The 16,414-nt window shown below is 52.7% G+C and overlaps 1 protein-coding gene and 2 pseudogenes across 3 annotated transcripts; 2 read left to right on the forward strand and 1 right to left on the reverse strand.

Moving 5' to 3' along the window:
- Positions 1 to 515: 515 nt before the first annotated feature.
- On the reverse strand, positions 516 to 5,431 carry LOC105481482 (uncharacterized; annotated as a pseudogene). Its single transcript, XR_011612260.1, has one exon. The product of XR_011612260.1 is annotated as an uncharacterized protein (transcript).
- Positions 5,432 to 7,142: 1,711 nt separating this feature from the next.
- On the forward strand, positions 7,143 to 15,546 carry LOC139358199 (uncharacterized). Of its 2 annotated transcripts, none has more exons than XM_071078191.1 (4): positions 7,143 to 7,937; positions 8,583 to 8,883; positions 9,282 to 9,388; positions 10,143 to 15,546. In XM_071078191.1, exons 1-3 carry the CDS (start codon positions 7,896 to 7,898, stop codon positions 9,296 to 9,298), a joined length of 360 nt encoding a protein of 119 aa, XP_070934292.1. In that variant the 5' UTR covers positions 7,143 to 7,895; the 3' UTR covers positions 9,299 to 9,388; positions 10,143 to 15,546. The 2 variants fall into 2 exon arrangements, with proteins under 2 accessions (XP_070934292.1, XP_070934293.1); XM_071078192.1 differs by having other exon boundaries at positions 10,146 to 10,598.
- On the forward strand, positions 10,592 to 15,546 carry LOC139358055 (uncharacterized; annotated as a pseudogene).
- Positions 15,547 to 16,414: the final 868 nt, after the last annotated feature.

A 16,414-nucleotide genomic window follows, 5' to 3' on the forward strand; every position in this document is an offset into this window, starting at 1 on the left:
CAGCACTATCTTGGCTCACTGCAACCTCCGCCTCCCAGGTTCAAGCGATTCTCCTGCCTCAGCCTCCTAAGTAGCTGGGATTACAGGTGCCCGCTCCATGACCGTCTAATTTTTTTTGTATTTTCAATAGGGATGGGGTTTCACCATGTTGACCAGGCTGGTCTCGAACTCCTTACTTCAGTTGATCTACCTGCCTCGGCCTCCCAACGTGCTGGGATTACAGGCATGAGTCACCGTGCTCAGCCAAAATAAAACCATTTTCTTGTGTATATAATAATGCATAAAAAACAAATTATTAGGAAAAATACGCTATTTTCTTGTGTGCACATATTTTATCCTAAAGATATACCCAAAATCCCAATTCAAAAGTTAAATCCCTACAGAAAAACTGAAGAATTCTCCATCATTCCTGTCGAGGAAACATTATTAATATCCATATTATCGTTGTTATTTTTAAACCATAGTATTTTCCAGAGAACCTGATTATATCCCTTAATAATTGAGAACAAAAATAATAATTTTGAATGTTTATTACATATTTCTTTTGAAATTTTCAATGGCATAGTGCATTATTAATCTGCAAAATATTTTACAATGGTAATATCTATGCACACAATAATATACACAAACATGTAGGAGGTGTGTGTTCACATTTTTGGAAACGGACAGAACAAAGGGGAAGAAGCCTGCACCTCAATAGTCAGGGCAGAGACAGGCCCCTCTAGGGCTGAATTTGAGGTCAGCACCAACTGTGTCCAAAGCTGATCTGGGCCTTCTGCAGAAAAGAGGCTAAACTCATGTACCCCACCTGGCCTCACTTTCCTCCTGTCCTCTGTGAAAGAGACAGGAGAATAATGATCCCTTAGCTGCCACGTAGCAGCTGTGGCCCTTGGGCAAGTAAGTCCCTTTCCTGCTCTGAGCCTCCCACTTTCCCAAGGTTCTGAGCCACAGAGAGAGGCTAGACCTGAGGGGGACATGGAGACACCACACCTTCCCATGAAAAGCAGTGGGCATCCGTCACCACCTCCCACAGCATGCAGTTAGCCCGTTTTCCAAACTGCCATGATCTGTTTCACAGCCCAGTGTAGTGGGGGAAGAACAGGACTGTGCTGGGGCTCCTGGCTGGATGCCCGCTCTGCCTTTTGCTGCCAGCAATGCCTTGGCCAGGACACAGCCCCTGTGTCCCCAAGTTTTCTCCTCTGTCATATGGGAACGATGATCTCATAGCGTTATGGGGATGATTAGATGGAACAACAGCAAGGGTATAAAATTGTGCCCCGTGTAAGCAGTCAGCGGTGTAATAGGTCAGGAGAGGGTGACCTTCAGGGCTCAGCAGTGATCGGGAGAGGTGATCACAATTAGCGACTGGAGAGAGCCTCTAGGTCTTGGGAAACACTGGGTTTCGGCACAGGTGGTGGTTTCACAGGTATTCACTTTGAGACAACATACACATCACATGCTTAGATACCCAGACAAGAAGTTTTAGTTTTGTTTTGCGCAAGACATGAGAATTAGAAAACGATCCTGGGAAAGGTTCAGGCCTCTGTAGGCTGAGATGGGGCCCAGGACTATGTCTCTGAGGAGGAAAGAGGAACCCAGTGAATTTTGAGGAGCACAGGGGAGCAGAGGGAAATTGCACTGTGTGTGCGTGTGTGCGTGTGTGTGTGAGCGCACACACTGCGGGGCTGGAGGAGGAAATCAGCAAGGCCCAGAGAAGGGCAGAAGGATCTTCAGGCCCGAAGGGCTGCTGCTGCACGTGGCTGGATGGCAGCACAGCGGCCTGAGGTTCCTGGGTCATTTTTGTCCCCTCTTCATGCTCACGGACTCTTGATGACTGTCCACAGCTCTGAGATGCGGGCCCTGCAAGCTGGAACCAAGCATGCTCTCTGCCCGTTTCTGAGGCAGTCGTTGGGACTGTGGGGCCGTGGACCCCTGCCAGGCTCGCCTGTCCCCGGGACACTCAGGATGCACTGCGGCCTCCTGTCTCCTGCAGGCACCTGCACAACCCTCCTTTTGAAGGTAATTTCAGGAGTTGTTACAGCAACACCTGTGCACTGAGGCGGACGACAGGGCCACCACAGAGGTGACACTGTGTGCAGGGAGGGCAGAGGGGAGTCGCCTGTAGCTTTGCTTCCTGCACCCCCAGGGAGTTGCCACTCATAGTGGGCTCCACCCTCCCCCCGCCAACACGTGCCCTATCATCCTCCAACAGCCACTGCCACCGTGCCCAGGGCCGTCCTCACCGCTGAGTCCTACACACACCAGGGACCATCGGTCACCCCATCACTTTGAGTTTCCTTCTGTCTGGGCCACATCCAGATTCTGGGATGTTTTCCACACTCAACCTCACTTTGTCTTTGACGTGCTATGGCCTAAATGTCAGTGTCCCCCAGATTTATATGTTGAAGCCTAATTCCCAATGGGGTAGAAAGAACAGGTGGGGCCTTTGGGAATGCCCTGAAACCAGACGGACATTCTCAATAATCTCCTCCTGAAGGAGGTTTAGTGCTCTCATCAAACAGGCTCCAGCAACCTCCCTCGTCCCCTTCGGCCACATGAGGACACAGCTGGAGGCACTGCCCTAAGGAATGGGTCCTCACCAGGCACTAAATCCTCAGGCAATTGATCTTGGACTTCTCAGCCTTCAGAACTTTGACGATACATTTCGGGCGTTAGTAACTCCCCGGGCTAATGTACTTTGTTAATGTACTTTCCCTTCTCACCTGACGTCACTTCCAGGATCTGCCCCTCACAAATATTCACCCGTTGAAGGAATGCTGTGGGTGAAGGGGCCAGGAGAGGCCCTGTAAACTGCTCACAGGCAATCAGAGGTCCCTCAGAATGGGGAGGACAGCAAGCACGACCAGAATCTATCAATGATGCACGACACACAGGACTCCAGCAGACCCTCACAGAAAAGGATCAAAGAGGGGAGGCAGGAGAGGGTGAGAGCCTCCTGCCCAGAACAGAGCAGTGGCAGAGGACGCAGGGAAAAGAGCCAACAAGAAGAAAGTGAGCCAGAAGATGCATCTCACAGGCCCAGAGTGGCTCTTGCTGTGTGCAGAGCCCAGGAACACCAGAAATCAGAGCTGTGTATACGGTCCAGAGGGATATTGACACTCTGAAGAACGAGTCAGTCATTGACCACATCCTGCATCACCAAACAGGGGCCTTTTCCAGAGTGAAGGCAAGGAGAGAACGTATTCACCACCCAAGAATGTATTCACCACCGAGGTGAACACACAAGATTTGTGGGACTGCCAGGCCCACCTTTTCTCACAGAGGAACAGGCTGAAGCCGCATTCTGCAGGTTCCAGCAGGCTCCCAGGTTGGGGCTGTGATCAAGAATAGGAAGGTCACACTCAGGGTCGGAAAGGCCCAGAAAGCTAGGAAGTCCCTCCGTCAGCTACTGTGCCCCAGGACACCCCCGTCCACACATCCCAGTGCCTCCTGCCCCAGGGAGAAGAGTCTCTGGGCCCAGGCCCCGAGGTCTGCAGAGACTCAGGAGACACAGAGCCCTGGGGTTCACCACAAGCTTCATCCAAGGGTAAAATGCAAACCAGGATGAGGCATTTGATTCAGGGTCCTCCTGCACTGAGAAGAAGGAAGGACGAGAAGAGCCATGGCCAAAGCAGGGCGAGTCAGGATGACGCACAGGCCGAGCTGCAGGCACAGCCACCTCCGTGGCCGTAACCCGGGGATGCCAGGTTCCTCCGGCCACCACCTCCCCATACTCCCTAGCTGGCTTGGGAGGAGGCTTTCCATCACTATCCCGAAATTCTGCTCCAACAGTAGGCATATAGAGCTTCTGACTCTCTAGAAGCAACGTCTGCATACACCGAGACAACTTGAATGACCCCCACGTAGCGCGGCTCTCTAGTGGCGCCCTCTGTCTGGCCTCAGCTGGACTTCTGTGTCTCTTCTATCAGCCATGCTGGCTGCCGTCGAGGCAGTGCCTGGGTTTAAGGGATCCCAGGACTTTGTGCTCAGAGTGTGCAAGGCTCCACCTCACCCTTCCTGAGCGCCTGCCTGGGCTGCCCACACCCACCTGCACTGGGGAGGGGCAGAGGCGGCCACACCCATCCACATCTACCTCTTCCTCTGGGCCAACTGTTCACGGACCAATCACTCAACATACCACCCGTTCTTCATACATTTCCAAAAGAAGGAATGAAGAACATGGTGGCATGTCCAGAAGCCTTTTTCTTCCGGAGGAAAAACAAAACTTTGACCAACGACATAGATAAACCAAATGTCTGCCCCGCTCCCTGACAATCCTTCACTTTCTGCAGCCGCGTGCAGAGGGGGACACGGACCAGGCCACTGAGGCTTCTGTGAAAACCAATCTCTCAGTCACCCTGAAAGATGGCTAAGAGCCATGGAGCTTCCTATTTCACCAAATGTGGAGGGGACGTTTGGGGGTGGCGGGCCCTGCATTCAGATAGGAAAGAAGAAACAGGACCCACTGCTGGGATCCAGGGCCAGCGGCCCCCAGGAGTCCCTGGGCACTCAGCTGGAGACGGCAGCCCCTGCATTGCCACCCACGGTGCAGCAGTCTCCCTGCTGTTCCCTTCTGTCCATCAGGACCCATGGAACTGGGCACCCGGCTCTGCGGTATGGAGAGCACACAGGAGGCCTGGCTCCTCCTCACCCCTGACTCCACAGAAATGAGTCTCAACTCAAGGTCCACTTAAAGGTCTTGGCTTTCTTTCCTGTTCCAACTCCAGAGAGGGTGCAGATGTCCACAGTGAGGGGATGGTTACTTGACCACCAGGTGTGGAGCGGCCCTGGCCAGCTGCTGGGAACCCCGCAGACCGAGGCTGTGGCTGGTGCAGGGGAAAGTGAGATCCTCTCCTCCTCTCTCCTGCCAAGAGTGGGCCAAGGAGAGAAAGGCCAGGGAAAGGTCCACTCACAAAACCGAGTGGGAAGGAGGGGTGACAGTCACAGCTTTCTACACGGAATCCTGCATGCCACAAGAAGTGTCCCCACTCCTCTTCAGGGCACCTACTTCCATGCTGGGAACACAGTATTAGACCTCGGCACGAGCCACATGTCCCTGCCCACCCCTCGCCCAGAAGGGATCAGGAACAGGAAGGAGTTTCCAGTGCCATGGACAAGCCCTGGGTGAGCACAGGATTCGGGGTCCTGCTGTGGCGGGTCCGGGGCTGACCAGAGCAGGTCCTAGAAGCAGGCGAGGTGCTGTGCAGTCTGCAGCGTAACTCTGAACTTGACAATGAGGTCTCCCCGCTGAGTGCATACCTTGAGGAAGGGAAGCACCTTTCCATGGAGTCTGCCAGGTTGCCTGCCAGTGGCATTCGTGCCCAGCTAGAGGACCAGCCACCACCCCTGCTGGCCGCAAATGTCCTTTCAGGCAAACACGGCACCTTGAGAAAATGAGGCAGGGAGTGAGGGAAGGGTTTGGGTAGGAAAGTCACCGGCTGGTCCTGACAAGGACGCTGAGGGTACAGTGGTTCCATCTGAGCAGAAGTGTGTGCCAGGGCTTCTCTTGGAGCACGAAGACAATGCTGCAGGGATGGCTTCTGGCTTGGAGACTCCCTTTTGGGAAAGTGACCTGTGGCTCCACGCAGCTGTTCTGCGTGCGACGGTGCTGAATCTCGTCCTTGTCCTTGGTGGGACCCCTCGTGCTCAGGGTGGAGGAGCACTCTGTGACCTCCCTGGACCAGGCAGCGCCACAGGAGATCCCCTTCAGGCACTCCTGCACACAGATCTGCCCCACCATCTGCAGGAAGCGTGTGGTGCTCCCGGCTCTCCTTAGACACTCTCAGCCGCTGAAGTCAACTCACCAAGCATCCAGGGGAGGCTTCTCCCTGTGCCTCTGGGTCATGTGGTCAAGGCCAATGCAGGGCAGAGGAATGACTGCTGGAAAAGAAGAGCCCAGATGAAGTGCAGTCACCTACCTGAAGTCGGGCTCCCCTGGAAGTCCCCAAGAAGTAAGTCTAGGAAGAAACCACCAGAGCCACTGAGGGCCGCTAGATACCCAGTGGGGAGGGAAATTTCGGGCAGCGCGGCTCGTCTTCATGGACGGATTGCTGCAGTGCTGGGATTTCATCACGCCTGCTATCTTCGTTAATTTCTATTCCCATGAGAAAGTAAGATAGTAATGCAACATTTTGTTTTATTATTATTTTTTAAGATGGAGTCTCTCTGTCGCTCAGGCTGGATTGCAGTGGCAAGATCTCGGCTCACGGCAACCTCTGCCTCCCAGGTTCAAAGAATGCTCCTGCCGCAGCCTCCCCAGTAGCTGGGATTACAGGCATCCGCCACCATACCTGGCTAATTTCTGTGGTTTTAGTAGAGACGGGGTTTCACCATGTTGGCCAGGTTGGTCTTGAACCCCTGACCTCAGGTGATCTGCCCACTTTGGCCTCCAAAAGTGCTGGATTACAGGCATGAGGCACCCCACCCGGCCTTAATGCAACATTTTAAAAATCAAAATTCATGCTAAATAGTCCATTGTGAACAAAATATCCACATTTTAAATCAAGTCATCATCAGATCCTGTAACTGCAACACTCTGAGAGCTGTACAAGCGTTGGGCACGGTGGGAAACGAAATCTTGGCAAATTCCATTCAACGCATAAAATTGTCCCCAAAGAAAAGGAAAAGTACTCACTTGCGGAATGTTCCAGACAGCGCCCAGGCGCACTGCACTGCCAGAGATGGGGGATCTGCTCCCCGAGGACTGGGACTTTTCCAATGAAGGTCATTTTCCAGTTTCATCTAAAAGCACAGAAGGACTTCGTGAAATGTTTGGCTTTTTCCTAAGGGAAGGAGGTGCCTACAGCGTTGCCATCACTGCTGCTGGCCACAGGAAGATGTGTACATATCGTCCCGCCGTAACATCGTGTTTTGAAAAGGGGGGACTTTGGAAATTAACCGAGGATGTAACTGCAGAAAAGAGCTGATGGGATCGGGGAGCTGCTCCGATGAGTCTCCAGAGCGGCTGGGTGACCGCAGGAGCTCTGAGTCATCAAAGACCGGGCCCAGGGAGCCTGGAAGAGGAAGGGCCCGCTGCTCCCGGGCTACCCCGGGGCGCATGAGTTACGGGCAAAATTTCATGCCGCAACAAAGTGACTCATTTTTTTTTGGAACTGAGGCTGTTTCAGAACTTTTTACTCACTCTTGGCTCCGCCCCAGCGCTTCCAGGCCCCGGACCCAGGGCAAACACCGCTGGGCTTGGACCCAAACAGCGGTGGGGTCCCGCCAGGTCTGGTCCTTTCCGGTTAGAGGCGGCGGTTGGGCTCAGCGCCAGGCGCGCGCCCTCTGGTGGCCGTTGGGAAGCAGCGAGGGAATCGCTGAGCTCACGGCTGAGCGGTGGTCGCTCGTCCCCTTGCGGGCTCTCGCGGAAACTCTGACATTCTCCGTCGCTTGTTCTCTGCTCCCGGCTGGGGACACTCTGCTCCAACCTTGCCCGCTCCCTTTCCTGGGACACGCCTTAGCGCCATGACTTAAAAGTAAGGACATCTTCATGCCTTTGAGATACCTGAAGAGTAGATGTCTGAATAGTATCCCCTCTCAGTCAGGCCTGAATGCAAAGACCTGCTCCTAGTTCTCTTGGGAAACAGGACATAACCTCAAATTCCGGAAGACCCAAGACTCCTGTTCCCACCACCACATTCTCCAGACTTCAACCAGCTGGACACGGAGGGCCACGGTGGTGTGTGAGATAAGATCTCCTGGAGAAACCACCCTCCAGCCTTGATCACAATCAGGAAGATGAAAGCAGAAAATTTACTTTGTCCCTGTTTGGGAATCGCTGTCTAAAGGTTCTTCTAAAAATTTGCCCCCATCTGAAGCCAAAGAAATACAGTCTTTGCCTGGGAGGTTTTAGCAGTGAAATTGAAGTGCTGTTTTTCCACCAAGCGTGGTGTGTCATGCCCGTAATCCTAGCATTTTGGAGGCTGGAGGTGAGAGAGGTGAGAGGCTGAGGAAGGATCCCTTGAGGCCAAAGTTTGAGACCAGCCTGGGTAACATAACAAGACCCTATCTTTAAAAAAAAAAAAAATTACTTTACATGAAAATATGTTTTTATTTCCCTTCATTTGACATTCCCCACAGGAAAACTGTAGAGGAAGTTATACTTGTAGCTCTTTCTAATCAATTATATAGACTGTTTGCCCAGCTCAAAAAGAAATCTCAACTATTTTGCCCCAGGTGGCAAATATTAGTACCAAAATCATGGAATTATTTTGACAATATCTTGTACATTATGAGTTACAAAAATGTTTAGAGAAAATTTGTATTCCTTGAATAAATATTGTAACATTCTTTGATCTATTACAATGATATAAAATAGCATTTGTTGTTCTTTTGTTTGAATTTATCTTGTGACACTTTCTTCAGAATAGTATTTTCTTAAAACTGGTAGGTATTATAAAGATAAACAGTGATCAGTAGCTTGATTGTATTACAAAATTATCTTTCCTATAAGAGGTTGGGGCAGGTACTCCTTATCACGTGACTCACCTGTTTGACTTCCAACCAGTGATTTAGAACATGGGTTACCTGGTGTTTTGAGGCTTTGATTAACGTATAACTGATTTTGTAATTGTGGTGCTTAGATCTATTCCAATCCATGTAAATGGAGCATCCCCAGCCAAGGAGCAGAGAGCAAGGGACGGAGAATGTCAGAGATTCCGCAGGAGGCCGCGAGGGGACGAGCGACAACCGCTCGGCCGCTAGCTCAGCGCTTCCCTCGCTGCTTCCCAACGGCCACCAGAGGGCGCGCGCCTGGCGCTGAGCCCAACCGCCACTTCCAACAGCGTATGACCAGACCCGGCGGGACAGGACCCCGCTTTGGGTCCAAGTCCAGCGGTGTTTGCGGCGGGCCCGGGGCCTGGAAGCGCTGGGGCGGAGCCAAGAGTGAGTAAAAAGTTCTGAAAGAGCCTCAGTTCCAAAAAAATGAGTCACTTTGTTGCGGCATGAAATTTTGCCCGTAACTCATGCGCCCCGGGGTAGCCCGGGAGCAGCGGGCCCTTCCTCTTCCAGGCTCCCTGGGCCCGGTCTTTGATGACTCAGAGCTCCTGCGGTCACCCAGCCGCTCTGGAGACTCATCGGAGCAGCTCCCCGATCCCATCAGCTCTTTTCTGCAGTTACATCCTCGGTTAATTTCCAATGTCGTCCCCTTTCAAAACACGATCTTACGGCGGGACGATATGTACACATCTTCCTGTGGCCAGCAGCAGTGATGGCAACGCTGTAGGCACCTCCTTCCCTTAGGAAAAAGCCAAACATTTCACGAAGTCCTTCTGTGCTTTTAGATGAAACTGGAAAATGACCTTCATTGGAAAAGTCCCAGTCCTCGGGGAGCAGATCCCCCATCTCTGGCAGTGCAGTGCGCCTGGGCGCTGTCTGGAACATTCCGCAAGTGAGTACTTTTCCTTTTCTTTGGGGACAATTTTATGCGTTGAATGGAATTTGCCAAGATTTCGTTTCCCACCGTGCCCAACGCTTGTACAGCTCTCAGAGTGTTGCAGTTACAGGATCTGATGATGACTTGATTTAAAATGTGGATATTTTGTTCACAATGGACTATTTAGCATGAATTTTGATTTTTAAAATGTTGCATTAAGGCCGGGTGGGGTGCCTCATGCCTGTAATCCAGCACTTTTGGAGGCCAAAGTGGGCAGATCACCTGAGGTCAGGGGTTCAAGACCAACCTGGCCAACATGGTGAAACCCCGTCTCTACTAAAACCACAGAAATTAGCCAGGTATGGTGGCGGATGCCTGTAATCCCAGCTACTGGGGAGGCTGCGGCAGGAGCATTCTTTGAACCTGGGAGGCAGAGGTTGCTGTGAGCCGAGATCTTGCCACTGCAATCCAGCCTGAGCGACAGAGAGACTCCATCTTAAAAAATAATAATAAAATAAAATGTTGCATTACTATCTTACTTTCTCATGGGAATAGAAATTAATGAAGATAGCAGGCGTGATGAAATCCCAGCACTGCAGCAATCCGTCCATGAAGACGAGCCGCGCTGCCCGAAATTTCCCTCCCCACTGGGTATCTAGCGGCCCTCAGTGGCTCTGGTGGTTTCTTCCTAGACTTACTTCTTGGGGACTTCCAGGGGAGCTTGACTTCAGGTAGGTGACTGCACTTCATCTGGGCTCTTCTTTTCCAGCAGTCACTCCTCTGCCCTGCATTGGCCTTGACCACATGACCCAGAGGCACAGGGAGAAGCCTCCCCTGGATGCTTGGTGAGTTGACTTCAGCGGCTGAGAGTGTCTAAGGAGAGCCGGGAGCACCACACGCTTCCTGCAGATGGTGGGGCAGATCTGTGTGCAGGAGTGCCTGAAGGGGATCTCCTGTGGCGCTGCCTGGTCCAGGGAGGTCACAGAGTGCTCCTCCACCCTGAGCACGAGGGGTCCCACCAAGGACAAGGACGAGATTCAGCACCGTCGCACGCAGAACAGCTGCGTGGAGCCACAGGTCACTTTCCCAAAAGGGAGTCTCCAAGCCAGAAGCCATCCCTGCAGCATTGTCTTCGTGCTCCAAGAGAAGCCCTGGCACACACTTCTGCTCAGATGGAACCACTGTACCCTCAGCGTCCTTGTCAGGACCAGCCGGTGACTTTCCTACCCAAACCCTTCCCTCACTCCCTGCCTCATTTTCTCAAGGTGCCGTGTTTGCCTGAAAGGACATTTGCGGCCAGCAGGGGTGGTGGCTGGTCCTCTAGCTGGGCACGAATGCCACTGGCAGGCAACCTGGCAGACTCCATGGAAAGGTGCTTCCCTTCCTCAAGGTATGCACTCAGCGGGGAGACCTCATTGTCAAGTTCAGAGTTACGCTGCAGACTGCACAGCACCTCGCCTGCTTCTAGGACCTGCTCTGGTCAGCCCCGGACCCGCCACAGCAGGACCCCGAATCCTGTGCTCACCCAGGGCTTGTCCATGGCACTGGAAACTCCTTCCTGTTCCTGATCCCTTCTGGGCGAGGGGTGGGCAGGGACATGTGGCTCGTGCCGAGGTCTAATACTGTGTTCCCAGCATGGAAGTAGGTGCCCTGAAGAGGAGTGGGGACACTTCTTGTGGCATGCAGGATTCCGTGTAGAAAGCTGTGACTGTCACCCCTCCTTCCCACTCGGTTTTGTGAGTGGACCTTTCCCTGGCCTTTCTCTCCTTGGCCCACTCTTGGCAGGAGAGAGGAGGAGAGGATCTCACTTTCCCCTGCACCAGCCACAGCCTCGGTCTGCGGGGTTCCCAGCAGCTGGCCAGGGCCGCTCCACACCTGGTGGTCAAGTAACCATCCCCTCACTGTGGACATCTGCACCCTCTCTGGAGTTGGAACAGGAAAGAAAGCCAAGACCTTTAAGTGGACCTTGAGTTGAGACTCATTTCTGTGGAGTCAGGGGTGAGGAGGAGCCAGGCCTCCTGTGTGCTCTCCATACCGCAGAGCCGGGTGCCCAGTTCCATGGGTCCTGATGGACAGAAGGGAACAGCAGGGAGACTGCTGCACCGTGGGTGGCAATGCAGGGGCTGCCGTCTCCAGCTGAGTGCCCAGGGACTCCTGGGGGCCGCTGGCCCTGGATCCCAGCAGTGGGTCCTGTTTCTTCTTTCCTATCTGAATGCAGGGCCCGCCACCCCCAAACGTCCCCTCCACATTTGGTGAAATAGGAAGCTCCATAGCTCTTAGCCATCTTTCAGGGTGACTGAGAGATTGGTTTTCACAGAAGCCTCAGTGGCCTGGTCCGTGTCCCCCTCTGCACGCGGCTGCAGAAAGTGAAGGATTGTCAGGGAGCGGGGCAGACATTTGGTTTATCTATGTCGTTGGTCAAAGTTTTGTTTTTCCTCCAGAAGAAAAAGGCTTCTGGACATGCCACCGTGTTCTTCATTCCTTCTTTTGGAAATGTATGAAGAACGGGTGGTATGTTGAGTGATTGGTCCGTGAACAGTTGGCCCAGAGGAAGAGGTAGATGTGGATGGGTGTGGCCGCCTCTGCCCCTCCCCAGTGCAGGTGGGTGTGGGCAGCCCAGGCAGGCGCTCAGGAAGGGTGAGGTGGAGCCTTGCACACTCTGAGCACAAAGTCCTGGGATCCCTTAAACCCAGGCACTGCCTCGACGGCAGCCAGCATGGCTGATAGAAGAGACACAGAAGTCCAGCTGAGGCCAGACAGAGGGCGCCACTAGAGAGCCGCGCTACGTGGGGGTCATTCAAGTTGTCTCGGTGTATGCAGACGTTGCTTCTAGAGAGTCAGAAGCTCTATATGCCTACTGTTGGAGCAGAATTTCGGGATAGTGATGGAAAGCCTCCTCCCAAGCCAGCTAGGGAGTATGGGGAGGTGGTGGCCGGAGGAACCTGGCATCCCCGGGTTACGGCCACGGAGGTGGCTGTGCCTGCAGCTCGGCCTGTGCGTCATCCTGACTCGCCCTGCTTTGGCCATGGCTCTTCTCGTCCTTCCTTCTTCTCAGTGCAGGAGGACCCTGAATCAAATGCCTCATCCTGGTTTGCATTTTACCCTTGGATGAAGCTTGTGGTGAACCCCAGGGCTCTGTGTCTCCTGAGTCTCTGCAGACCTCGGGTCCTGGGCCCAGAGACTCTTCTCCCTGGGGCAGGAGGCACTGGGATGTGTGGACTGGGGTGTCCTGGGGCACAGTAGCTGACGGAGGGACTTCCTAGCTTTCTGGGCCTTTCCGACCCTGAGTGTGACCTTCCTATTCTTGATCACAGCCCCAACCTGGGAGCCTGCTGGAACCTGCAGAATGCGGCTTCAGCCTGTTCCTCTGTGAGAAAAGGTGGGCCTGGCAGTCCCACAAATCTTGTGTGTTCACCTCGGTGGTGAATACATTCTTGGGTGGTGAATACGTTCTCTCCTTGCCTTCACTCTGGAAAAGGCCCCTGTTTGGTGATGCAGGATGTGGTCAATGACTGACTCGTTCTTCAGAGTGTCAATATCCCTCTGGACCGTATACACAGCTCTGATTTCTGGTGTTCCTGGGCTCTGCACACAGCAAGAGCCACTCTGGGCCTGTGAGATGCATCTTCTGGCTCACTTTCTTCTTGTTGGCTCTTTTCCCTGCGTCCTCTGCCACTGCTCTGTTCTGGGCAGGAGGCTCTCACCCTCTCCTGCCTCCCCTCTTTGATCCTTTTCTGTGAGGGTCTGCTGGAGTCCTGTGTGTCGTGCATCATTGATAGATTCTGGTCGTGCTTGCTGTCCTCCCCATTCTGAGGGACCTCTGATTGCCTGTGAGCAGTTTACAGGGCCTCTCCTGGCCCCTTCACCCACAGCATTCCTTCAACGGGTGAATATTTGTGAGGGGCGGATCCTGGAAGTGACGTCAGGTGAGAAGGGAAAGTACATTAACAAAGTACATTAGCCCGGGGAGTTACTAACGCCCGAAATGTATCGTCAAAGTTCTGAAGGCTGAGAAGTCCAAGATCAATTGCCTGAGGATTTAGTGCCTGGTGAGGACCCATTCCTTAGGGCAGTGCCTCCAGCTGTGTCCTCATGTGGCCGAAGGGGACGAGGGAGGTTGCTGGAGCCTGTTTGATGAGAGCACTAAACCTCCTTCAGGAGGAGATTATTGAGAATGTCCGTCTGGTTTCAGGGCATTCCCAAAGGCCCCACCTGTTCTTTCTACCCCATTGGGAATTAGGCTTCAACATATAAATCTGGGGGACACTGACATTTAGGCCATAGCACGTCAAAGACAAAGTGAGGTTGAGTGTGGAAAACATCCCAGAATCTGGATGTGGCCCAGACAGAAGGAAACTCAAAGTGATGGGGTGACCGATGGTCCCTGGTGTGTGTAGGACTCAGCGGTGAGGACGGCCCTGGGCACGGTGGCAGTGGCTGTTGGAGGATGATAGGGAAAGTGTTGGCGGGGGGAGGGTGGAGCCCACTATGAGTGGCAACTCCCTGGGGGTGCAGGAAGCAAAGCTACAGGCGACTCCCCTCTGCCCTCCCTGCACACAGTGTCACCTCTGTGGTGGCCCTGTCGTCCGCCTCAGTGCACAGGTGTTGCTGTAACAACTCCTGAAATTACCTTCAAAAGGAGGGTTGTGCAGGTGCCTGCAGGAGACAGGAGGCCGCAGTGCATCCTGAGTGTCCCGGGGACAGGCGAGCCTGGCAGGGGTCCACGGCCTCACAGTCCCAACGACTGCCTCAGAAACGGGCAGAGAGCATGCTTGGTTCCAGCTTGCAGGGCCCGCATCTCAGAGCTGTGGACAGTCATCAAAAGTCCATGAGCATGAAGAGGGGACAAAAATGACCCAGGAACCTCAGGCCGCTGTGCTGCCATCCAGCCACGTGCAGCAGCAGCCCTTCGGGCCTGAAGATCCTTCTGCCCTTCTCTGGGCCTTGCTGATTTCCTCCTCCAGCCCCGCAGTGTGTGCGCTCACACACACACGCACACACGCACACACAGTGCAATTTCCCTCTGCTCCCCTGTGCTCTTCAAAATTCACTGGGTTCCTCTTTCCTCCTCAGAGACATAGTCCTGGGCCCCATCTCAGCCTACAGAGGCCTGAACCTTTCCCAGGATCGTTTTCTAATTCTCATGTCTTGCACAAAACAAAACAAAACTAAAACTAAAACGCTTTCTGAAAGGAATAATGCACCAGCATCTAGTCCGGGTATCTAAGCATGTGGTGTGTATGTTGTCTCAAAGTGAATACCTGTGAAACCACCACCTGTGCCGAAACCCAGTGTTTCCCAAGACCTAGAGGCTCTCTCCAGTTGCTAATTGTGATCACCTCTCCCGATCACTGCTGAGCCCTGAAGGTCACCCTCTCCTGACCTATTACACCGCTGACTGCTTACACAGGGCACAATTCTATACCTTTGCTGTTGTCCCATCTAATCATCCCCATAACCCTATGAGATCATCGTTCCCATATGACAGAGGAGAAAGCTTGGGGACACAGGGGCTGTGTCCTGGCCAAGGCATTGCTGGCAGCAAAAGGCAGAGCAGGCATCCAGCCAGGAGCCCCAGCACAGTCCTGTTCTTCCCCCACTACACTGGGCTGTGAAATAGATCATGGCAGTTTGGAAAATGGGCTAACTGCATGCTGTGGGAGGTGGTGACGGATGCCCACTGCTTTTCATGGGAAGGTGTGGTGTCTCCATGTGCCCCTCAGGTCTAGCCTCTCTCTGTGGCTCAGAACCTTGGGAAAGTGGGAGGCTCAGAGCAGGAAAGGGACTTACTTGCCGAAGGGCCACAGCTGCTACGTGGCAGGTAAGGGACCATTATTCCTCTGTCCCTTTCACAGAGGACAGGAGGAAAGTGAGGCCAGGTGGGTACATGAGTTTAGCCTCTTTTCTGCAGAAGGCCCAGATCAGCTTTGCACACAGTTGGTGCTGACCTCAAATTCAGCCCTAGAGGGGCCTGTCTCTGCCCTGACTATTGAGGTGCAGGCTTCTTCCCCTTTGTTCTGTCCGTTTCCAAACATGTGAACACACACCTCCTACATGTTTGTGTATATTATTGTGTGCATAGATACTACCATTGTAACATTTTATGCAGATTAAAAATGCATTATTGTATTGAAAATTTCAAAGGAAATGTGTAATAAAACATTAAAAATTAATTTATGTTTTTATTGTCAATGGACATAATCAAGTTCTCTGTAAAATATTATGGCTTAAAAGGTAATATGAGCCAGGCACGGTGGCTCAAGCCTGTAATCCCAACACTTTGGGAAGTGGAGGTGGCTGGATCACTTGAGGTCAGGGGTTCGAGACCAGTCTGGCCAATATGGTGAAACCCCCGTCTCTACTAAAAATGTAAAAAATTAGCCAGGCATCGTGGCAGCTTCCTGTAATCCCAGATACTCGGGCAGCTGAGGCAGGAGAACTGCTTGAACCCGAGAGGCAGAGGTTTTGGTGTGCCAAGATTGTCCCATTGCACTCCAGCCTGGGCAATAAGAGTGAAACTCCATCTGAAAACACACACACACACACAACAAAAAATAAAAGGTAATGTGGATATTAATAATGTTTCCTCAACAGGAATGATGGAGAATACTCTAGTTTTCCTCTAGGCATTTAATTTTTGAATTTCTGCCTTGGGTAAGGTATTCTTGGAATAAAGTGTTTGCACACTGGAAAATGGGCTATTTTTTCTGAAACTGGTATGAGTATACCCACACAAAAGTGATTTTATTTTGAATTTAAAAGATAAAACAAGAAGTGTGTCCTGCTCTAGAGACCTATCAGATGCTTTCACAGGCTGTAAAGGCAGTTCCTTCCCTCCTTCACCTGAGGATCCTTCCTCAGCCGCCTGAAATCTGAGACTGCATCTTCAGAACCACCTGGGGGGCTCGTGGAAACACGGATCGCGTGGCCCTCCCCCAGGTTTCTGAGCAAGTAGGTCTGATGGAGCTGAGTAGTTGGCTTTTTTTTTTTTTTTGAGACAGAGTCTCACTCTTGTTGCCAGGCTAGAGTGAAATGGTGCAG

Source organism: Macaca nemestrina, chromosome 14, assembly GCF_043159975.1.
Source record: "Macaca nemestrina isolate mMacNem1 chromosome 14, mMacNem.hap1, whole genome shotgun sequence".
Taxonomy (NCBI): domain Eukaryota; kingdom Metazoa; phylum Chordata; class Mammalia; order Primates; family Cercopithecidae; genus Macaca; species Macaca nemestrina.